A 24,034-nucleotide genomic window follows, 5' to 3' on the forward strand; every position below is an offset into this window, starting at 1 on the left:
TACATGCTTAAGGTGCTAATTTTGTTGTTTTTTAGTTCTTTGAACATATGCCTAGAAAACAATCCTAGTCTTGTTCAAGGCAGGATCACCATTCACATATAGTGGTGAAGCACTAAGACGTGGTGGAGGTCAGCAGCTGTGCGGCGAAAGTGCACGCCATGGGGGATGAGCTAAGCTCTCTGCCCATCTTCCCATTTCCAATGGGTGGTGAAGGCAGCAACCAACACATTCTCACCAACTGTCCAATTGCTGAGGCTGGCACGTCAATCTGAGTTTGGCTAAAACAAACCTTGTCCCATCTGCCAGAGCAAGTCTTCCAGTTAACCCATGACTCCTCCATGATCCTGGCACGTTGCCCAAGCAAGTCCACAGTAAGGATCTCAATTTCTTTGACTGGAGCAATTCACTCAGAAAACAACTTCTGGGATATGTCCTAACACTTGCTTTTACTGGCACTGTCTTTCCTTCACATGTCAAGAGATGAAATCAAGTTCTGACAAATTTTGTAGTTGCCTGAGATTGTATCTGAAGCTAAAATTGCCAGTTTTTGTATAAACTACATGAAACTACCAGTTTTTGTTGAAAGCTGACTTGAATACTGGCAACTTAACGTGTTCGACATAATATGGTTTTCTTTGTGAGCACTTGGTAAGTCTTTTTTAACTTAGAACACTGACAATTTCACTCACCTCAACTTCTACAGGAAAATTATAGCGGCGCTTCAGGTCGATCAGATTTTCAAAAATAAGCAAGTTCTGTGAATACAAAGAATCATGTAAAAATAGCTGAATGGTGAAAATCCTCATAACTGATGTTACTTTAGAATTAATGCTATGTAGTAACTCATGGAAAAGCACTCCAGCTTTAAATATACCTATGCAGAATTAAAAGAACCACATCTTTAATATAAGATGGTGCAAATTATAAGTTTAATATAATCTAACTTTTGAACTCCTACAATGACAACAATAGTGCACACCTTAGGAGAGGCCTACCTTTTCTGGTTTTTCACTAAACAGAAAACCTTGGTAAAATTTTAACTCATTGAAGACACAGCAGATGACAGATATGGCGCAGTTGTATGCTGCACAATGGTAAAGTCTTCTCCTCTCCAGCAGCTGATTCTCTCCTGCCATGTTCTCTGTAAATGCATCGTAGCACAATCTGCAGAGAGATACACATGACAAATCAATTCACACAACATGGCAATCACTGCTCAAGCCCTAATGCCATTCCCATTCAGCCTTTCTCGAGTGTCAGGCTTGTGCCAGGCAGAGTATTGGGCACTGGGAATATGAAAAGGAGCATGTCACCCATCTCACAGCAAGGGCAGCATACATACATGGATCTCGCAACACAGTGGTCAGTGATGCAACGGCATCAAGTGCAGTAAGTAAACAGAGGAAAGCAAGGAGGACAGACAAAAGCCCAGTCATGACTGAACAGTGACATCATTCACTGATGAGATAAGATAGCACTAAGAGGAGGCTAATAATGATTTTGTTTGGAGATGCAAAATGAGACACGGCAAAGTCTGTGTTCAATATTTACTAGGAGGAGAATTCCATTAAAAGACAAGTTTTAGAGAAAATACATTTGACTACTTTTGTGTTTAGAATGCCTGTTAAAAAATATTTACTATTCCTTTAATTTCAAATCTCAGAAAAAATACAATACTCTAAATCTTTTGTTACTGAAAATCACAGTACTAAAAATATATCAAGCTATTCAAGGGGAAAAACAGCAGGAAAAGAACAGTAAAAGGAAAAAGTTTTATTATTTGTAAAATATTAGTACAAGATAAAACAACTGTTATCCAATACACCCTAAATTAACACCCTAATTAAAGTTCACCTAAGTGGTTTATAAGAAGAAAACTATAAAAGCTCAGTATCTAAATAAAATATTTATTCACATTATATACACAAATAAAAATATATGTACCCAGAGCATTGATAAATACAATAAAATCCAAAATTAAGTAAAATCTTACTTAATCAGTGTCTTTGTAAGTTCATTTCCTTCTGTAATACGCGAGCCATGGAAAACTTGATTAATTTTAGATTCCTTAGCGTGAACATCATCTTTGGGAAGACGAGAATACATCACATCTAGAATCTTATAGTAGCCCATCTTCTTCGTGATTTGAGTATCAAAGGTAGATTCATTTAGCTTCAAAAAAGTAACATATAATTATCTTTGGTCTTATTAAACATGAAATAAACCTTATTGAATATACCAAATTTAATACTTAATATCCTTTAGACAGACAGAATTTTAACAGTCAAAAACGCTAAATCACTTCAATAAGAAAGCATGCAATTGTCCAGGTCTAGAACATGAATACAAGCATTTGATATGTTACACTGGGTGAAGCAGGAAATAATGCATGACATCCAAATAGTGAGCCAAGGGTAGAAAATGTTTGCACAAAATCTTACTGAAGACAAGGGAGCAACAGGTGAAAATCCAAAATTCTCAGCTATTTTGAAGTTTGCATTAACAATGCGGCATCTGGGTATTCATAGTATTTCCCAACACGATTCCAAGGGAGGCTGAGTGATACATCCCGCCCTTGCCCCACAAAAAGTATCCAAAAGATGCCCTCATTCCTGAATCCTACCTCCTCATGTGGCAAAAAAGGACTTTGTAGACAAAATTTAGTCAAGGGCGTTGTGATGAGGAGATTATTTTGGATTGTCCAGGTGGGTAGGCCATAAATGAAATCACAGGCAACCTTGTAAGAAGTATGTGTAGGGAGATTAGATAGACAGGAAATGGAAATGTGACCAAGGAGGAAGAGACCAGGGTGATACCAGCGCAAGCCAAGCAATGCTGGCAGCCCCCAGAACTTGGAAGAGTCTGGGAACAACTCTTCCCTGAGTTCCCAGAGCGAGCGTGGCCCTGACAACACTGTGATGTCAGCCCAGTGAAACTGATTCTGGACTTCTGGCCTCCAGAAGTATAAGAGACTATCCAAATTTGCATAAGCTGTTACAGAAGCCACAGGAAATAAAGGTAGATCCCGTTTAGCCACAGGCTATGTGGCACACTCCTCGAACAGCAGAGGCCATGTGACTGAGCACACAGCAGTATCTAAGCACACCAGTCAAATAGGCTGCTCACTTCTTATTACTATTTAACTGATTTAAGGTGTATGATACCTTTGTAAACCTGGACTTCAACACATCAATGGCATCCACCACAATTGTGCTAAAGAATTCTCTCAAAGCATCCAGGCTACAGTGCCACAGCAGAGTAAGGAGAGAGCGGTCCACAAAGGATTGGCGTGTGAAACTTAGGCGGGGGTCATCCTTCCTGAACATTTCATACACACTTTCCAGAAGGCCTACTTGTGTGACGCATGAACCCCTAAGAAAACAAGATAAAATTATATGAGCATCCCTGCTTTGAAGAGGAACTTTATGAGTGCCTACTACATAACAGGCAAAGTAAACACCAATGATTACAAATCACAAAAATAACTTTAAGGACTATATATATGCAAAACCCACAAAACACAAAAAGCATTTGCACATGAACCATACTACTTTTATTCACTCCCCAAAATCTTCAAATCAAACGTGGGCATTAAAAAGAGGAATGTTTCATTTACTTTCAAATCTGGTCTTGCTTCAAGAACATCTGAAAGGCTCTGGAAGAGTCTCAAGCTTAAAACAGACACATTTCCAGGATATAAAACTTAGAAGTTGGCCGGACATGGGGGCTCACGCCTGTAATCCCAGCACTTTGGGAGGCTGAGCCTAGCAGATCTTGAGATCAGGAGATTGAGACCACCCTGGCCAACACAGTGAAAACCTATCTCTACTAAAAATACAAAAATTAGCTGGACATGGTGGTGTGCGACTGTAGTCCCAGCTACTCTGGAGGCTGAGGCAGGAGAATCGCTTGAACACGGGAGGCAGTGGGTGCAGTGAGCCAAGATCGCACCACTGCACTCCTACCTGGCAACAGAGAGTCTGTCTCAAAAAAAAAAAATTCAGAGGTTATGATTTTAAAGTTCTAGTTTCTCCCTACCAATGAACCATCGTTGCTATTTTCCAAACAGAAATATACCTATCTGGTCCTTTCTCACCTGAAAATAATATATTTGAATAATCATCTATAAAGTTCTGTCTATAAATCTATAAATTAAGAATGCAGAATTAGTATCTCATCTATAAAAATAAGAGGGTTAAGACTAAACGACCATTAAAATTCTGATGTCATGAAGTTAGATAACCCGTGCAAAAATATTAGATTCAGAAGGTAACTCAGTCATAAAGACTATAGGACACTACTAGATGCCATACAGGCTTTGCAAAGTTCGTTTGGGTACTACAATGGACTGAATGTTTAAGACTCCCCAAATTTCTATGTTGAAATCCTGACCCCCAATGTGATTGTATTAGGAGGTAAGGCTGCTGGGAGGTATCAGTGCCCTTATATAAGAGGTCCCAGAGGCCAGGCGTGGTGGCTCATGCCTGTAATCCCAGCACTCTGGGAGGCCGAGGTGGGTGGATCACCTGAGTTCAGGAGTTGGAGCGCATGGATCACCTGAGGTCAGGAGTTCAAGACCAGCCTGGCCAACATGGTGAAACCCCGTCTCTACTAAAAATACGAAAATTAGCCTGGCATGGTGGCAAATGTCTGTAATCCCAGCTACTCAGGAGGCTGAGGCAGGAGAATTGCTTGAACCTGGGAGGCGGAGGTTGCAGTGAGCTGAGATCACACCTTTGTACTCCCGCCTGGGCAACAAAAGAGAAACTCTGTCTCAAAAAAAAAAAGTCCCAGAGAGTTCCTTGCCCCTTCTACCGCAGATGACTCAGAGAGAAGGTGCTGCCTATAAAGCAGGCAAGCAGGCTGTCATTAGACACTCCGTCAACTGGCAGCACGTTCTTGGACTTCCCAGCCTCCAGAACCATTAGAAATGTATTTCTGTTGTTTTATAGGCCACCCACTCTGTGCTATTTTGCTATAGCAGCCTGAAAGGAATAACATAGGCACCATCCTAGGTTCACTTTCTCTTGAGGAGCTTTCTACTAGCAAGCACAGTAGAGATGCACATAAAACATCCGACTCTTACATAAAAAGCTAAGATGGTAAGGAGAAGCAAAATAAAAATAGCAAAGACCTAATGTTAAAAATGGGCCCACAGATGATTTACTGAAAAATAAATGCAAATTAAATATATAAAAATATGTCCAACTTCACTCATAATAAAAGAAAAATTAAAGTAACAAAGGGAAACCCTTCCTCACCTATAAATTGGAAAAAATCCAAATGTTTCAGAATGTTGGCAAGACAGTGGTGAAACTGGTACTCTAGTACATTACAAATAAGGAAGGAATGCAAATAATACAGCCCCAAAAGAAGCAATACAGAGATACCTGGCAAAAAATACAAATGCATTTAGGAATCTGCATTTAGGAATCTACCCCAAAGATACATGGGCAAATACAAGATGATATAAACACAAGGTTATTCACAACGGCATTATTATTTTTTTTTTAAAATATTTTTGTAATGATGGGGTTCTGCTATGTTGCTCAGGCGGGTCTCAAACTCCTGGGCTCAAGTGATCCTCCTGCCTCAGCCTCCCAAAGCACTGGGATTATAGGTGTAAGCCACCACATCTGGCTTCCCCGTGGCATTAAGTTTAACAGCAAAAGATTGAACCCAGAAGTTCATTGGCAAGGGGCTGCTTTAAAATACTATGATACTTCTTTGCAATGAAGAATTAAACACCAATTTTTTAAGGAAAAAAATGAGGAAGATCTCTATATGCTGATAGGACAAGATCTGTACAAGACACAAGTGGAAGAGATAGGAAGGTGATAGGGCAAAAGAGGAACAAGAGAGGGCCAGAGACGGAAGGAAGATCCTCTGAATTGTAGCTCATTATATAGCTTTGATTTTAGTCATGTAAATTTCGTACACGTTCAAAATGAAAATTGAGTCAAAAGAAAAAACAAAATTTCTAAAATTTGAAAATTAATTAAATAAGCACTACTAATTGGTGTAATAACCACACATCAAGAAAAAAACTACATCAAATGATTTTGGAACACAAAATTTGACTGTATATCCTTAGATGGCATGTACTAAGAAAATTATAACTAAAATGAAAAATTTAAACTTCATCTAGCTGTCATTATTCTATGTAATAATACTGGTATTGTTATTTTTGAAAGTATTTTGTGTATATTGTAAAGCCATTGAGTAATTATAGACTATCACTGGAAACAACATTAGAAAGGAAAAGAGAACAAGATGCACAGTGTAAAGGAATAAGAAAAAAAGTTACATTAAAATCCTATAAAACAGAAAAAAGAATAAAAAAATTTTAATAGTAAAAAATTTGGTTGTCTTTTATTTATTTTTGTTTATTTTTTCAGGCTCTCTGGCCTTATTCCCAATCTCAGGAAGCATGCAGTCCTTCACTATTACATATTTTGTTGGCTATTGGTTTTTCATAGACAGCCTTTGTCAGTTTTATCACAAATGAATGTTGTAGTTTTTAAAAGTTTTCCTGCATCTACTGAAATTATAATGAGTTTTTGTCCTTTATTCTGTTAATACAGTATCTAAGACTAACTGATTCCCAGAAAGAAAAGCAACCTTGTATTCTTACAATAAACACCAATAGGTTATGGTGTATAATGTTTTGTGGGTGTTGCTGAATAGGTTAATGTATCTTTAAATATTTTTGTGTTTATACTCAAGAAGGATACTGGTCTATAGTTTTCTTGTGCTGTCTTTCTCTTATGTTGGTCTTGCTACTTGCCTCACAAAAGGAGTTGGGAAGTGTTCCTTCCTCCTCTATATCCTGAAGGGTTTATGAACTACTGGTATAATTTCTTTTTAAATATTTTAATTCCAGGCACAGTGGCTCACACTTGTAATCCCAGCACTCCGGAGGCTGAGGAAGAAGCCCACGAGTTCAAGACCAGCCCAGGCAATTTAGGAAGAACCTCTCTACATTAAAAAAAAAGGCTGGGCTTGATAGCACGCCTGTAGTTCCAGCTACTAGGCAGGCTGAAGGAAGACTACATGAGCCCAGAAGTCAAGGCTGCAGTGAGCCATGATCATGCCACTGCACTCCAATAGGGCAATAGAACAAGACCCTATCTCAAAAATAAATGAATGAATGATAAAATTCAATGGAAGGAATGGACCAAGAAAGCTAAATAGAAGCCTCTAGTGATTGTCTCCCCTGCAGAATGCCAAAATGAACAATTATCTGTACAAAAAAGCACCTTCGTAAGAACCAAAAATCAGGTGAGTGATCATAGTACCTGGTTTTAACTTCGTATTAAGTAAAGAGGCATTGAAGAAACTAAGAAAGATAGTCTTCAATCAACTATACCACTCCTTCCCCATCCCCCAGCAGCAGTCACACGCAGGACACAGAAGCTGTGCACTTGGGGGAGGAAAAGCACTTTGCATTGGAACTCAGTGCTGTCCTGTCACAGCAGAAACCAATCCAGGGCAGAATTTAGCCAGCACTCACTGAGAGAACATTTAGACCAGCCCTAATCAGAGGCAAACTATCGATCCCAGTGGTCAGAAACTACATTCTGGCAAGCCCTGCCACCATGGGCTAAAGTGCCTTGGGGTCCCAAATAAAACTTGAAAGGCAACTAAGATGACAACAACTGCAATTCCTGGGCAAGTCCTGGTGCTGGGCTGGGCTCAGAACAAGTGGACTTGGGGGGGCACATGACCTGAGATACCAGCTGTGGCCACCATGGGAGTGCTTGGCCATGCCTACCCCAACCCCAGGTAGTACAGCTTGCAGTAATAAAAGTGACTCCTTTCTTCTGCTTGAGGAGGAGGGGGAGAGTAAAGAGGACTTTGTCTTGCAACTGGGATACCAGCTCAGCCACAGTAGAACAGGGCACCAGCGAGAATCCTGAGTCCCATACGACATTTTTAGACACACTCTGGGCCAGAAGGGAACCTGCTGTCTTGAAGGGAAGGGCTCAGCCTGATGGGATTCATCACCTACTGACTAAAGAGCCTTTGGGTGATGAATTATCAGTGCCAACCAGGTAGTACTTGCTGTGGGCCTTGGTTAAGACCCAGGGCCATGCTGGCTTCAAGTGTGACCCAGTACATTCCCAGTTGTTGTGGTCACAAGGAGAAACCCTTTCTGCTTGAGAGAAGGAGAAGGAAAAGTAAAGAAGACTTGCATTACGTTTCATGCCTTGCAACATGGGCACCAGCTTGGCCACAGAGACGCAATATCCCCAGAGGGCTTCTTGGGTCCCCAGTTCTACGCCTTGGCTCTTAGACAGGATTTCTGGACCTGCCCTGGGCCAGAGGGGAGCCCACTACCCTAAAGGGACAGACTCAGAACTGGCAGCATTCACCACAAGCTGACTACAGAGCCCTTGAGCCTTGAGTGAAAATCAGCAGTAGCCAGGCAGTCCTCACTGCAGGCCTGGGGCAATGGTGACCACAGGGAGAGACTTCTCTATTTTAGGAAAGGGGAGGGAAGAATGAAAAGGACTTTGTTTTGCAGCTTGGGTACCAGCTCAACAGCAGTGGAACAGAGCACCAGGTAAACTGCTACAGTTCCTAGCTCCAGGCCTGGCTCATAGATGGCATCTCTTGACCCACCTGGAGGCGGGGCGAAATCACTGTCTTGAAGGAAAGGACACAAGACTGGTTAGATTTGCCTCCTGCTGATTGTAGAGCCACTGGGCCTTGAATGAACACAGGCAGTAGCCAGGCAGTGGTCACTGAAGGCCTTCAGTGAGACCCAGTGCTGTGCTGTGCTGTGCTGTGTGCTTCAGGTCTGACCCCGTGCAGTCCCAGTGGTGGTGGCTACAGAGGTGCTCGTATCACCGTTCCCCCAGTTACAGGCAGCTCAGCAGAGACAGAGAGACTCCATTTGTTTGAGAAAAGTAAGTAAAGGAAACAAGAGTCTCTGCCTGGTAAGCCAGGGAATTTTCCAAGATTGTACCAAGACCACCAAGGTGGTACCTCTATAAGTCTGTAAGAATCACAGTGTTACTGGGCTTGGGGTACCTCCTACAGCAGATTATGACTTAGGGTGGCCCCTAAAGCAGATATGGCTTCAGTGACCAAAGACTTAGATCAAACCCCCAAGTACCTTCAAATACCTGGAAAGTCTTCCCAAGAAAGATGTATATAAACAAGCCCAGAAGACTACAATAAATACCTAAAATATTTAATGCTCTGACATCAATGAACATCCACAACCATCAAAACCAGCCAAGAAAACATGACTTCACCAAATGAACTAAGTAAGGCACCAACACCAATCCAAGAGAGACAGAGGTATGTGACCTTTCAGACAGAGAATTCAAAATAGCTGTTTTGAGGAAGGCCAACAAAATTCAAGATAATACAGACAAGGAATCCAGAATCCTATCAGATAAATTAAACAAAGAGATTGAAAAAATTTAAAAGAATCAAGCAGAAATTTTGAATCTGAAAAGTGCAGAGGACATACTGAAGAATGCACTGGAGTCTCTTAAAAGCAGAACTGATCAAGCAGAAGAATGAATTAGTGAACATGAAGGCAGGTTATTTGAAAATACACAGTCAGAGGGGACAAAAGAAAAAAATAAAAAACAATGAAGCACACCTACAAGATGGGGTTTCACCGTGTTAGCCAGGATGGTCTCGATCTCCTGACCTTGTGATCTGCCTGGCTCGGCCTCCCAAAGTGCTGGGATTACAGGCGTGAGCCACCGCACCTGGCCAGTATTTTACATTTTTAAATAATTAAGAGTATAACTGGATTATTTCTAACACAAAGAAGGGATAAATGTTTGAGGTGATGAATACTTCAGTCACCTTGACCTGATTATTACACATTTTACACCTGTATCAAAATATCTCATGTACCCCATAAATATATGCACCAATGACCAACAAAAACAAAAATATATCATATATCTGGGCCAAGCACAGTGGCTCACGCCTGTAATCCTAACACTTTGGGAGGCTCAGGCGGGAGGATTGCCTGAGCTCAGGACTTTGAGACCAGCCTGGCCAACATGGCAAAACCCCGTCTCTACTAAAAATACAAAGAATTATGTGAGTGTGGTGGTGTGCCCCTGTAGTCTCAGCTACTCAGCAGGCTGAGGCACAAGAATCACTTGAACTCGGGAGTTGGAGGCTGCTGTGAGCCACTGCACTCCAGCCTGGGAGACAAAGTGAGACTCTGTCTGAAATATATATACACATACATACATATATTTGATAAAATTCACTAGTAGCTATCTGGAGGCCAGGCGCAATGGCTCATGACTGTAATCCCAGCACTTTGGAAGGCCAAGGCAGGCAGATCACTTCAGCCCAGGAGTTCAAGACCAGCCTGGGCAATATGGCAAAACCCTGTGTGTATACAAAAAATACAAAACTAGCCGGGTGTGGTGGTACATCCCTGTAGTCCCAGCTACTCACGAGGCTGAAGTGGGAGGACTGCCTGAGCCCAGGAGGTCAAGGCTGCAGTGAGCCTTGACCACTGCACTCCAGCCTGGATAACAGAGTGTGACCCTAAATCTAAAAAAACAAAACAAAAAAGCCATGTAGGTCTGGGATTTTCTTTACAGAAAGATTTTTAGTTATTAATTCAATTTAATTACTTGTTAGGGATGTATTCATACATTTTATTTCTTCTTGAGTCAGTTTTGGTAATTTATGACTTTCTATGAATTTGCCCATTTTGCTTAAGTTGCTGAATTTGCTGGCCTAATATTTTTCATAATATTCGCTCATAATCTTAGTTTCTAAGAGGTCAGTGGGTTACATCCACCTCTTTTCATTCTTAAAAAGCTTTGACAAACTGTGGTTTTTCCTTTATTTTTGGTTAGCCTAGCTAATGGTTTGTCAACTCCTTTAACTTTGATTGTGAAAACAAATACTGATTTTTCTCCACCACTTTTCTGTTTCCTATTGCCTTCCTTTGTACTACCTTTGGTTTAGTTTTTTTTTTTTTTTCTAGATTTTAAGGTAGAAAGTTCAGATTACTAACTTAAATCTTTCCTATTTTCAAACATAGGAATTAAAAGATATAAATTTCCCTCTGAGCACCTATTTAGTTGCATCACATTTGGATATGCTTTATTCTTATTTTATTCAGATCAAAATACTATCTGACTTCCTTTGTAATTTCTTATTTGACCCAAGGGCTATTTAGAAATATGTTATTTATTAATTAGTTGATTATTTACAAATATTTTCAGATTCCCAAAATTTCCTTGTGTTGTTGAATTCTAATTTAACTTCACTTTGGACAGAGAACATACTTTGTATGATTTCAACCTTTTTAAATTTGTCAAGACTTGTTTTTATGGTCTAGTATATAGTCTGTCCTAAAGAATGCTTCAAGTATGCTCAAAGAGAATGTGTTCTGTTTTACAGTTGGTTAATTATGATAACTTTTAAAATATCAGTAGAAAGGAATGAACTATGTCATGGATGAACATCAAAAACATTATGCTGAACAAAGAAGCCAGGAATAAGAAATCACATATTGTATAATTCCACTTATATAAAATGTCCAGAGAAGGCAGATTTATAAAGACAGAAAGTAGATTAGCGTTTGCATGGAGCTAGGATCAGCAATAGCAGTCAATTGTAAATGGTCCTATGGGGTTTTACTGGGGAATAAAAATGTTGCATGGTGCTGGTTGCATACTCAATAAAGTTCCTAAAAATCATGGAACTATATACTTACAGTTGGTGAAGTTTATGATCTGTAAAATACAACTCAAGACAAATTTACATGGATATTTACAAATTCAATATAGATAAATGCCAATTTTAAAAATTCATTGGAAGTTTACTATGAGAACTAACCATGGCATCAAACCCTTACTTCAAAAATCAATAATCAGGGCCAGGTGGGGTGGCTCACATCTGTAATCCCAGCACTTTGGGAGGCCAAGGCAGGCCCATCATTTGAGGTCAGGAGTTTGAGACCAGCCTGGTCAACATGGTGAGACACCGTCTCTACTAAAAATACAAAAATTAACCATTGTGGTGGGGTGTGCCTATAATCCCAGCTACTTGGGAGGCTGACAGAGGAGAATCACTTGAACCCGGAAGATGGAGGCTGCAGTGAGCCAAGATCAGGCACTCCAGCCTGAGTGACAGAGCCACTCTGTCTCAAGAAAAAAAAAAAAAAAAAATCAATAATCAATTATGTCCTATCTTTCCCACTATATTATTGCTAAAATACTAAATTGTATTTTTGGTAATCAAACAATACCAGTGATGAGACCTTCATTACACTGTAATTCCGGGCACTAAATTTAGAAGGAATAAAAGAATCAGAAAAATGGCCATTTATAACTCTTAATGAAATTAAGTGATTCAGGGCAACCATCATAAATGGAGCTAAACCATGAGGAAAATGCAATGATGCACATGGCTAGTCAATCCTAGCATCACTAAAAGCAGGACCACCAGATATTATACACCTCCTAATGCCATGAATAAGAAGTATAAAGTATCAACTATTAGTCTTGCCAAAATTTCAACCTGAATCTAACTGTGTTATTTTAGACATAACTTTCCCTTTACAGAAAACCCAAGGACTGGAGGAAGAAGTTAAATGAATGTAAAAGAATCAGATATATCCAGAATATAAGACATTGTACAGGACAAGTGTCCAAGTTTCTCCAACAAAATAAATAATAAAGGAGAAGACTGTTTTAAATGCAGATTGAAGAGACACAACAGTGAAATGCCATGTATGAACCTCGTTTGGATCATATTTCAAATAACCCGACACTGTCAGCATGTTTGAGACTACGGAGGAAATCTGACTACGAATTACTGATAATTTTGTTCAGCTGATAATGGTACTATGGCTATTCAAGAAAACTGCTTTAAGAGACATATACAGAAGGATTTAGAGGTGAAATGACATGGTGTCCGAGATTTGCTTTAAATTACAATAGCAGCAGCAAAAAAGAAAAATGATAAAAGGCCAAATGAAGCTTGGAAAATGCTGAACTTTGTTCAAACTGGAGCCTTATTTATACTCTTCTTCTAGCTTTGTGTATGTTTGAAAAATATAATAATAAAAGTCTTGTTTTAAAGACAAAAAAAATAAAAGTTTAGTAGCAAGAATGTAATTGTCACTCAGCTTTTTTTGGAACACAGAAGATAATTTCCCACAAAACCGAAATGCGTATGGTTTCTGAGATCCCAGACCAGAATGACTTACCTTCTGGCAATCCTCTTGAAACTGGATTGAAATAATTCTTCCATGACATGCTGCTGTTCCCGACAAAGAACTTCTGTCATCAATTCCAACAACATAGGGCTTTGAGATAATTCCAATGCATCTAGAAACTAGAAAAAATACATCATCAAAATTTTGTTGAGTTTTACTAAAAATATAAAAAGTTTCTTATGTAATAAAAATATATAACATATAGAAAAATATACCAGAATTTCACAGACTTAACAAATACCAGTATTTCTGTCATTTTTATGGATATTGTGAGTGGCTGGTATATATCAATGTTCACTATACCGAGCCTAGATTCTTTTAGGGTTTTTTTTTTTTTGAGACAGAGTCTCACTCTATCGCCCAGGCTGGAGTGCAGTGGCGCGATCTCGGCTCACTGCAAGCTCTGCCTCCCGGGTTCACGCCAGTATCCTGCCTCAGTCTCCCGAGTAGCTGGGACTACAGGTGCCCGCCACCACGCCTGGCTAATTTTTTGTAGTTTTAGTAGAGACAGGGTTTCACCATGTTAGCCAGGATGGTCTCGATCTCCTGACCTGGTGATCTGCCCTCCTCAGCCTCCCAAAGTGCTGAGATTACAGGTGTGAGCCGCTGTGCCCGGCCCCGATTCTTTTTAGGTTTTGTAGATGTTACTCTTCTCTCTATCTCAGGTTCTGAGAGTACATGGAGACAAGCCTTCAACAGGCCCTCCCTCCTTCACCATGCCAGGGACTCTTGCCCTCACTGATTCTGGTAATGTGCATCTTTTCCACACCGTCCTCGCTACAGAGGGGATATCCCAGGCCACTCCCCTGATGTTCTCATCTTGACTCTCCCCTTTTCCATCTCAGTTTCTGTTCTACTTTCTAGGAGATATCTTAATTTTATCTTCAGAATAGAACAGGTATGTTTTTTAAATTTTGCTTCTGCATATTTAATTTCCAAGGATCATTATCCTATCTTGTGGACACAATACCTTCTTTCATCTCTGAAATTATTGTGTGCAGTTTCCACTGCACTCCAGTCTAGGTGACAGAGCAAGACCCTGTCTCAAAACAAAACAAAACAAAACACACCAATGCATTTCATGTCTATGTCCAGACTTGGGTCCCATCCCCAAGATAACTCATGTATACACAAACATTCCAAAATCCGAAACACTTTTGGTTCCAAGCATTTCAGATAAGGGATGCTCAAACTATCGTATTAGGGATAATCACAAAATGCTTCTCAAATAACTGCTATTCTATTAAAATTTAGAAACTGGAAATTATTGGTAATATTCTATTTCTTAGCTTCTTTTGGTATTACTATTCATAACTTAAATATACTTTATATATTCCATTTTATGCATAAAATATTTCACAATTTAAAAATGGGAGAAAAAAACAAATTCTCGTGGATTCACATATATGCCTGTCACTGCTTTCCAAGTGAATTAAATGGATTCTCAGGCTATGCACACATAAATAAATGGGATATGGTGCTGATTCGGTATGTGCTTCCTCTTCTACAAATAATGACCCTAGTAAAAATGTACTGTACAAGCTTTGTGTAGAAAGAATATTCTGAATGACCTATTGGGTGGTTTACAACTTCTCTGATTATGGGTATTTTACTCACTTCTTTTCATCAAGATATGTAACAAGAAAAAAAAAAATCAGTGTTCTAATTGTACTTGATACTACTAGAAACCAACCTTTTTCATGCAGTCCACATAATTATTGAACCGCGGAGTTCCTGGGGGAAATTCTCTGGACTGCATGGGGAAGTGAGCAACGATGAGCTGCTCCAGAACACGCCTAAGTTCCTCCAGACTGCCTCCGGTGAGGCTGGTGAAGAATGGAAGAAGAGTGACAGCTTGGCCCTGTGGAACAAGGCAGACGTAAGAAACTGCACGAGTTATGGCTTATATATCCCACAGAATAAATAAAATTACTATTTTCTAAAGACATTGCAAATAAAGCACTATGTAGAATCAATGAATCACTTCAGCATAATTTCTAAATTATATTAAAAACTAACCTGAATACAATTCTGTACCTCAGCTTTTTTTTTTTTTTTTTTTTTTTTTGGAGATGCAGTCTCACTCTGTCACCCAGGCTGGAGTGCAGTGGCACGATCTAGGCTTACTGCAACCTCCGCCTCCTAGGTTCAAGTGATTCTCCCTGCCTCAGCCTCCAGAGTAGCAGGGATTACAGGCGCCTGCTACCACACCCAGCTAATTTTTTTCATATTTTTCATAGAGACAGGGTTTTGCCATGTTGGCCAGGATAGTCTCAAACTCCTGATCTCAGGAGATTCGCCTGCCTTGGCCTCCCAAAATGCTGGGATTACAGGCATGAGCCACCGTGCCCAACCTATACCTCAGCTTTGACTCTTACCCAGCCTAGTCGGTTGACTCCAGCTATGGACACATAAATAAATGGGACATGGTGCTGATTCGATATGTGCTTCCTCTTCTACAAATAATGACCCTAGTAAAAATGTACTGTACAAGCTTTGTGTAAAAAGAACATTTTGAATAACCTAAGGAGTGGTTTACAACTACACATTGCTGAACTACATAAGAACTTCATACTGAGCTTAACAAGAACTAGGAGTTGATTCCTATTCTCCCTTGCATGGCAGATAAATTCCAAGACTGTCTATGGAGAAATGGGAAACTTGATTAATCACACAGCAGAAAATTCCAAAGAATTTTTTATCCAGTAAAAAGGTCCCCTTGAATTGAGGTCACTTTTCAATAGCGTTTAAAATCTAATTGTTCTAGGACTTTAAAATTAGTAACCTTAAAATGACAATATTTATTAATTCTTGACCCTAAAAATCACCAAAAATTTTTATATTATTTTTAATAGAAAAATGACTGAGTAATAAAGTCATTATAGCACAAAAAGCCAAATTAAATCATATGTATGCAAACACAAATGTTAATTCATCCAAATATGATAATCTTAACACTTTAAAAGAAATGTTCTAGGCCGGGCGTGGTGGCTCACACCTGTAATCCCAGCACTTTGCGAGGCCGAGGCAGGCAGATCACTTGAAGTCAGGAGTTTGAGACCAGCCTGGCCACTATGGTGAAATATACTAAAAATACAAAAATTAGCCAGGCCTGGTGATGCACGCCTGAGATCCCAGCTACTCGGGAGGCTGAGGCACGAGAATCACTTGAACCCAAGAGGCAGAGGTTGCAGTGAGCCATGATTGCGCCACTGCACTTCAGCCTGGGCGACAAAGCGAGACTGTCTCAGAAAAGAAAAGAAGAAAAGAAAAAGAAAACGAAAAGAGAGAGAGACAGAAAGAAAGGGACGGAAGGAAGGAGGGAGGGAGGGAAGGGAGGGAGGAAGGAAAGAAGGAAGGAAGGAAAGAAATGTTCTCATGTCTTGGAGCGACATCCTGAACTGAAGCAGGTGCAGGTCAGATAACACGCCCAGCCTGCTTGGCCTTCCTTGCCCGCTGACAGGTGGGTTGACTACACAGGTGAAATAAACACGCCCAAACAGGATGGTTATCGAGACTGGCTAATAAGTACAGGGGGATTACTGTGCTAGTCTCCCTATTTTTGAACATGTTTGAAATTTCCCATAATAAAAAATAAAAAACATCACAAATATGCAAAAATAAAAAATATGAAAATAGAAGAGAACGTAATCCAAAAATAAATAAATATTTCACTGTTTACCTTTAAATGTAGATCCAGTTTTGTGTCAGCAAGTAGACTAATATATGTTGTAAAGACTTCAGGGAATGAACCATGACTTGTATTAAAAGATACAGATGAATCAATCTAAAGGAAGGAAAAGAAAAACAGGACGCATTTGTATATTACATCTTTATTTCCTTTGTTTAAATTCCAGAAATGAACTGTAAATTTAATTATGGGCTTCAATAATATTTTCACAATCGTATTGTAAAATATTGTAATACTATCTGTTAAGACAATACATGCAAGGGTACATTAAAAAGATATAGCATAAGAAATAGTAAGTCTAATAAACAATGGAAAAAATTTAAAAAGGTAAATATAAGCAATGAGCTTTTGGAGCAACCTCCATCAAATTTTAAAGACACAAGTTATAGAGTTCAGAAGAACAAACATGACTGCTTTTTAAAGGAATCTCAAAATACCTGTAAAATTTTTGCCAGTAAGGCCAGCACTGCCATTTTAGTTTCGAGAGGGGAATCTTTAGCCCACCAGGAATCACACTTCTTCCAGTGTTGCAGAATTGTAGTCGCAAGTTTCAGTCCTTGGTGTTTCTGGCTTGCTCGCTCCCTGAAGCTCTGGTCTAACATGCCATTCAAAACAGTACTCACCTAAGACAATTTCGTTGTGAGTGAAGAAAAATTCTTAATTTTGAAAATGACAGAAAACAAAATTTACCTTTATTTCAAAGCTATTCTTGGAAAATAAGCTATTTCTATAATAGATGTTTATCTACTTCAAAACTCCTCGAGTTTGATTTGAGGTGCACTTTAACCATAGTTTTTCCACAGAAAGTACAGGGTGGCCTTAGCTATGTCATCAGGCTCATCCAGCTTGTCCTGGCTTTCCTAGTCTGGGCAGTCTAGGAAACAGGAGTCAGCTCTCTTCTGTCACCACCACCATCACTGTACATGCATGCACACGCACACACGGATGTACACACACAAGCGCATAAATATGCACATATGCACAAATGCACACTTCCTGTCCCACCACCACTGTACATGCATGCACAAGCACACACAGATGTACACACATAAGCAAACATGCACCCAAGCACATACTTCTGGTCCTACCACCATACAGGCACACACTAGGACACACAGGTGTACACACACAAGCGAACATGAACATGCGCAAATGCACACTTCCTGTTCAACTACCATCATACATGCACACCCACATTTCCTGTCTCACCACCACTCCTGCAACAGAGTGACAGGCTCATTTTGATCAGATTAACATTCACTATTCTGTCATTCTGACTATGCAAACATTTTTCACAGATGTTCCAAGTAGAAACAATGCTTTTTCCTTTTTGCACATTTTGTACTCCCTGAAGCTAATCTTGTTTGCTTTCATTGCGGTTTTCAATGCGTCTGTCATTAATTCGTCATCAAACTCTCCCAAGTTATGAAATTGCTGCAAGACCTCTAAGCCTATCAGGTCTATCTGCCGCATCTCTGTGGCAACTCAGCTCCTGATCTGCAATGCTGGTGCTGGGCCATCCACGCCTCTGTGCGGGGCTGACATACTGCATCCAGCACCTTCCCGTCTTGGCTTACTGCGTGATCACTCTCCACCCAGCAGCAACGTGATGAGAGTGCACAGGGACCTCTTGGGGATCTGGCATGTCTAAAACATCTGCATTCCACTCTCACATAATGGATAATCCAGCTGGATTCAGAACTCTAGGCTGGAGACTTCTCTCATGAATTGTGGAAGAAATCTGGTTCAAGTCTTGCAGTGCCCACACTGCTGCTGAGAAGACATATGTCATTCAATTTCTAGATCTTTTCACACATAATGGCTTTTTCTCCAGTGGAAACCTGAGAATCTTTTCTTGTACTGAAACCTCAGGGTTCTGAATTCTCAAGAAATGTGTTCCACGTGGAGCTGTTCCTGTGCACCATGCTGGAAACTCCATGGCCCTCTTCCACCTGGAAACTCAAAGCCTTTGCTTCTGGGCTCCTCTGGAGCTGTGTCCTCAGCAAACGCCTCTCCTGGCCCCTGCCTTCTGGAGCCAAGGCCCTGCTGCTCAACCTCGTGCATGAATGCCTAGTCTCCTCCTCATTTCTCTCGTGTTTTCCGTTTTGTCTTTTCACTCTACTCTCTGTGAGAGTTACTCAAGTTTACCTTCCAAACTCTTTCATTTTTAATTTCTGATGCCTATGCTTAATTCCCAAGAGACCTTTTTTGTTCTCTGATGTTCATTCTCCAAAGCAATTCTTATTTCACAGTTTTGTTTCTCATCTTTCAGTTTTACTTCTCCACCTTACGTTCCCATCTCAGTGAACGGGCCTTGCCACAGTTGCCCATGTCCTGCTATGCCCTCTAGCGTCCCTTTCCCCAGGTGCCTGGGCCCCAGGGCTGCCGGCTCACAGGTATCACCCGCCTAGAAGTGCTGTGCAGCATGCAGGGCTCACTGGTGGGGAGGATCACTGTCGCTGACCCAGCTGGCTGTGATGTCTGCATCTTTATTTTCTCTTAGGGCTTGTCAAGATATTCTGGTGCCCTGCCAAGGGCAGACGCTGAACTGTATTCGGAGGGAAAGGGCAGACAGCCTCAAAGTCTAGAATTTAGGTAGGTTTGCACTTAACTTCCCTCTTTTCCTGATGGTATCCATATATTCAGCCATGCCAGAGCCCCCTAGTCTGGAGGTCTCTATCCTCTCCAGGGAGTCACTGCCTCCTGCCTTCTCTTTAAGTGGATCAGACCTCCAGCAGCAGGGAAAGGAGGCTGCCCTGCACGGGAAAGCTGACCTTTGCCTAATCCTCTCTTAGCCTCTGCTCACCCCTGCTCTCATGCCTGCCCTGCTGGGGCTCAGCACTTCCAAATTCCGATGTTGCCACACTTGTCCTTTAGATTTACAACTCTTGTTACTCTTGGAAATCCTTTTCTCCTTTTCTCTGTGTACTTTGAGACTGTAGTGGTGTTTCTGTTAAATCTCATTCTGTTACTTTAGAGGAATTTAGGGCAGGAACAGAGGTGAAGGTGTATGTTTTTTCTATCATTTCCATCAGAGGTCATAGTTTACAAAATCAGAATGTTAAATCTGAGTGTCATCTACTACGATTTTATTTCTAATTTTAAAGAATACAAATTCCTACTGCAATCTACCACAAAAGATTCCCTTACAACAGACAAGCATTGTTTGCAATAAAAGCTCAACTTATGAAATCATGTACTCTCCCTTAAAATGGTCATACCAACAGTTAACAGTTTCTGTCCACAGAACAAACTAAATTTCAAAATCCCAGAGGTTTAGCAAACGAAAGTCAACTATATATTAAATACTGATCTCCAGAGAGTCAATGTGAGGGGGAAAGGGCGACACAGCAGGAACGTGCCAGAAATGATAACTCAGCATCGAGGCCACAAGAGAGCTCTAAGAACAGCAAGGTCTACCAGGGGCAGAGACCAGCCTGCAGCTGGTGTGAATGCAAAGCCAGCTCTGGGCCCTAGGATGGGTCTGTAAGCTCCAAGGCCACGTCTTGGCAAACATCAATATCCTGCATAGCTGTGCCTTATAATATTTAGGCTTAGAAATTTGCAAAGCATGAGGGAATAGAAAAAACAATCAATGTTTCAACATCCAATAACACTCATGAGCTATTTTTTATTTTTTTGATACAGAGTCTCACTCTATCACCCAGGCTGGAGTGCAGTGGGCGTGATCTCCGCTCACTGCAACCTCCGCCTCTCAGGTTCAAGCAATTCTCCTGCCTCAGCCTCCTGAGTAGCTGGGATTACAGGCGCGTACCACCATGCCTGGCTAATTTTTTGTATTTTTATTTTGCCATGTTTGCCATGCTGGGCTCGAATTCCTGACATCTGGTGATCCACCCACCTCCACCTCCCAAAGTGCTGGGATTATAAGCATGAGCCACCATGCCTGGCCTAACATTCATTAACTATTGATAAGGGGTATGTTTTGGGTTTTTCTGAGTTTGTTAAAAGCAAGAGCTTTTAACCTTCTAGGGAAAAGTCTTGTCATACTTTAATGAATATTTGTCATACTTTTATGAGGATTATATAAGAAAATATTGACCAGGCGCGGTGGCTCACGCCTGTAATCCCAGCACTTCAGGAGGCCAAAGCGGGCGGATCACGAGGTCAGTTCAAGACCAGCCTGGCCAACATAGTGAAATCCTGTCTCTACTAAAAATACAAAAAATTAGCTAGACGTGGTGGCAGATGCCTGTAATCCCAGCTACTCGGAAGGCTGAGGCAAGAGAATCGCTTCAATCTGGGATGCAGACATTGCAGTCAGAAGAGATCGTGCCACTGCACTCCAGCCTGGGCAACCGTGCAAGACTCTGTCTCAAAAAAAAAAAAAAAAAAAAAGTTTATTTAAAAGAAAATTTTGTTACCATTTTGGGATTTTCCACTGATGAATGCATGAGCTCCAATACAGCAAGATCCAGATTTTTCAATAATTCCATGTTGATCGTTTCTGAGAACAAGCTATAGAAATACTCCCCATGGGAGAACTGGATGACGCTGCTCTGTAAGCTGCCCAAGGATGGCGTGGACAGCACTGCTGGGTTCAGGAGAAGACTCACGAGGCGCTCACACTGGAAAAAAGAAAGGAGAGGTACCATAACCGGGGCACATCTTTGCATGGCACAGAAAGACCCTTGGCAACTGATTAACTTTGAAATTGGAAAATGACACAGGCCTAAAAAGCCTGATATGTGAAGTCTGGATTCAAGCTGAAATTGTATATATTTCAACTAGCCTCCATCTTCTAGGTTTCATTTTGGGAAAGAAATCTTCCTTGACCCATATTTCTTCCAAATGTCCAAAAATCTTGTAGTTGTTTTTTATTTTTATTTTTTGAGACAGGGTCTCGCTCTGTTGCCCAGGCTGGAGTGCAGTGGCATGATCTCGGCTCACTGCAAACCTCCACCTCCTAGGTTCAAGCGATTCTCCAGCCTCAGCCTCCCGAGTAGCTTGGATTACAAGGGCTTTCTACCACCCCTGGCTAATTTTTGTATTTTTAGTAGAGACAGCATTTCACCATGTAGTTCAGGCTGGTCTCGAACTCCTGATCTCAAGCAATTCACCCGCCTTGGCCTCCCAAAGTGCTAGGATTACAGGCAGTAAGCCACCCTGCCCAGCCTTGCTGTTTTTTAAAGATAGGGTGTCACTCTGTTGCCCAGGCTAGAGTGCAGTGGCATGATCATGACTCACTACAGCCTTGACTTCCTGGGCTCTAGCGATCTTCCCACCTCAGCCTCCTGAGTAGCTGGGACTACAAGCATGTGTCACCATATCTGGCTAATTTTTTTTAATTTTTGTTGTAGAAACAGGGTCTCGTTACGTTGCCCAGGCTAGTCTCAAACTCCTGGGCTCAAGCCACCTGCCTACCCCACCATTGTTGCTTTGAGGGTAGAGTCTATTAAGGGTGAGTATTTTTAGACAACTTAAATATATAATTGTTTAATTGGACAAAGGGGGGAAAAGGGGGTTTCTGCTACAGAAGAAAGGAAGTTGAGATGGAGTGAACAAAGGGCTGGCTGCAGATTTCAGCTACAGCAGGGACTATTTAAAGTCAGCCCTGCATGGTTCAAAGAGCCATGAGAATATTTTTTTTGGAGACTCTGGTTCCTCTGGGATTATCCTTCAGAGGCCCTCCCAATCATCCATGTGAAGGACCACCAAGGAGAGAAGAGGCCACATGTCAACGCGGCTCAGCTTCATAGTCACAAAATGTTCTCTAGCTAATTCCTTTTGGAAACAAAGTGGGATAGACAAAACCTTAATATAAAAAGAATGTTGTTCTATTCTTTTTTTTTTTTTTTTTTTAAACTATTGAGAAACTAATCTTTCAGAAAGAAAGCTGGCTCATGCAAATCACACAATACTCGTCCAGCTAAAACCTTACTACCCCAATTCCACAGTTTCTAGAGACACCTGCAAGTGACATGTGTATTTCTATTATTAGGGGGGTCCAGCATGAAGACGTGTTTTTCCTACCAGTCCTCCGAAAGCAAAGGCTAACTCCAGAAGTCCGCTGGCCAGTTGCTTACAACTGAGGTCTAGAGAAGGCAAACACTGTCTCTCATCTCCGGGGGCAATGCCTTTATAAACCAGGGAAAGAAGTTCTGTGCCAATAGAATGATGCAGATCTGTGGACTAAAAGCCAACATTGAAATGCTTAGCAAAAAGATATTTCTTAGAAGAAAACAACTTCACTCCTCTCATTAAATAAAAAGCCCACTTCAGATAGCACTGACAATTACCTTCCTATATTCAGAAAAATTTTAATTCAACTTTGCTTTTGTTGTTCTTGCTGTTTTGGGACAAAGTCTCACTCTGTCGCCCAGGCTGGAGTGCAGTGGCACAATTGTAAGCCACGATTGTGCCACTGCAGCCTCAAGCTTTCAGGCTCAAGCAATCCTCCCACCTTAGCCTCCTGAGTAGCTGGAACTATGGGTCCGTGGCACCCACTCCTGGACAATGTTTTTGTGTGTGTTTTTTTTGTTTGTAGAGATGAATCCCTGCCATGTTGCCTGGGCTGGTCTCAAACTTCTGGCCTCAAGCAATCCTCCTATCTGAGCCTCCCAAAGTGCTGGGATTACAGGTATGAGCCACTGTATCTGGCTCAACCTTGCTTTCTATGCTAGATTCTTCATTTGTGTTATCTTGCCACAAAGGTACAACAGCAGTTCCTAAAGTTTTTCAGAAAGCTGCCCTGGAAATATCCAAATGTCCTTTATTTTACTTTCATTTTATATTTATAAATTTTTACATTTGCTTTCATATTTATATTGATATATAATAGATATACAGATAGATAATATCTACATGTCTAGAGCAAGTATTTCTATAATTCCCATTTCAGCATGCTCAATATATAAAGGACTTTTAGGAATATAAATAAATATACTAATTACCATACTAAAACTAAAATAAATGTAAAAACAAATAGGTTATAGTTACCTGAGATGGTAATATACTATGCAGAAGCCCAGCTCTGTGAAGCTGTTTACAGGCAGACACAACAGCAGCCAGCCTGCTCCTGTCCATTTGCGCGTCAGGGCCATACAAGTTGACAGCACAAAGCTCCTCAATGCTGGCCATGCGAGAAAAACAGTAAA

The 24,034-nt window shown here is 40.8% G+C and overlaps 1 protein-coding gene across 4 annotated transcripts in view; it reads right to left on the reverse strand.

Annotated features, from left to right (window-relative positions):
- PRKDC (protein kinase, DNA-activated, catalytic subunit) overlaps positions 1-24,034 on the reverse strand; it is a 189,532-nt gene that overhangs the window by 94,562 nt on the left and 70,936 nt on the right. For all 4 annotated transcript variants that reach the window (XM_005563282.4, XM_005563280.4, XM_005563281.4 and 1 more), the window contains exons 34-44: positions 23,877-24,009; positions 22,911-23,069; positions 21,302-21,505; positions 17,354-17,539; positions 16,908-17,012; positions 14,919-15,086; positions 13,217-13,344; positions 3,165-3,372; positions 1,994-2,172; positions 996-1,164; positions 690-755 (exon numbers count right to left, since the gene is read on the reverse strand). In XM_005563282.4, the coding sequence (XP_005563339.3) occupies positions 690-755; positions 996-1,164; positions 1,994-2,172; positions 3,165-3,372; positions 13,217-13,344; positions 14,919-15,086; positions 16,908-17,012; positions 17,354-17,539; positions 21,302-21,505; positions 22,911-23,069; positions 23,877-24,009 (1,705 nt within the window). The remainder of the gene's footprint in view (positions 1-689; positions 756-995; positions 1,165-1,993; positions 2,173-3,164; positions 3,373-13,216; positions 13,345-14,918; positions 15,087-16,907; positions 17,013-17,353; positions 17,540-21,301; positions 21,506-22,910; positions 23,070-23,876; positions 24,010-24,034) is intronic.

This window comes from Macaca fascicularis, chromosome 8 (assembly GCF_037993035.2).
Source record: "Macaca fascicularis isolate 582-1 chromosome 8, T2T-MFA8v1.1".
NCBI lineage: Eukaryota > Metazoa > Chordata > Mammalia > Primates > Cercopithecidae > Macaca > Macaca fascicularis.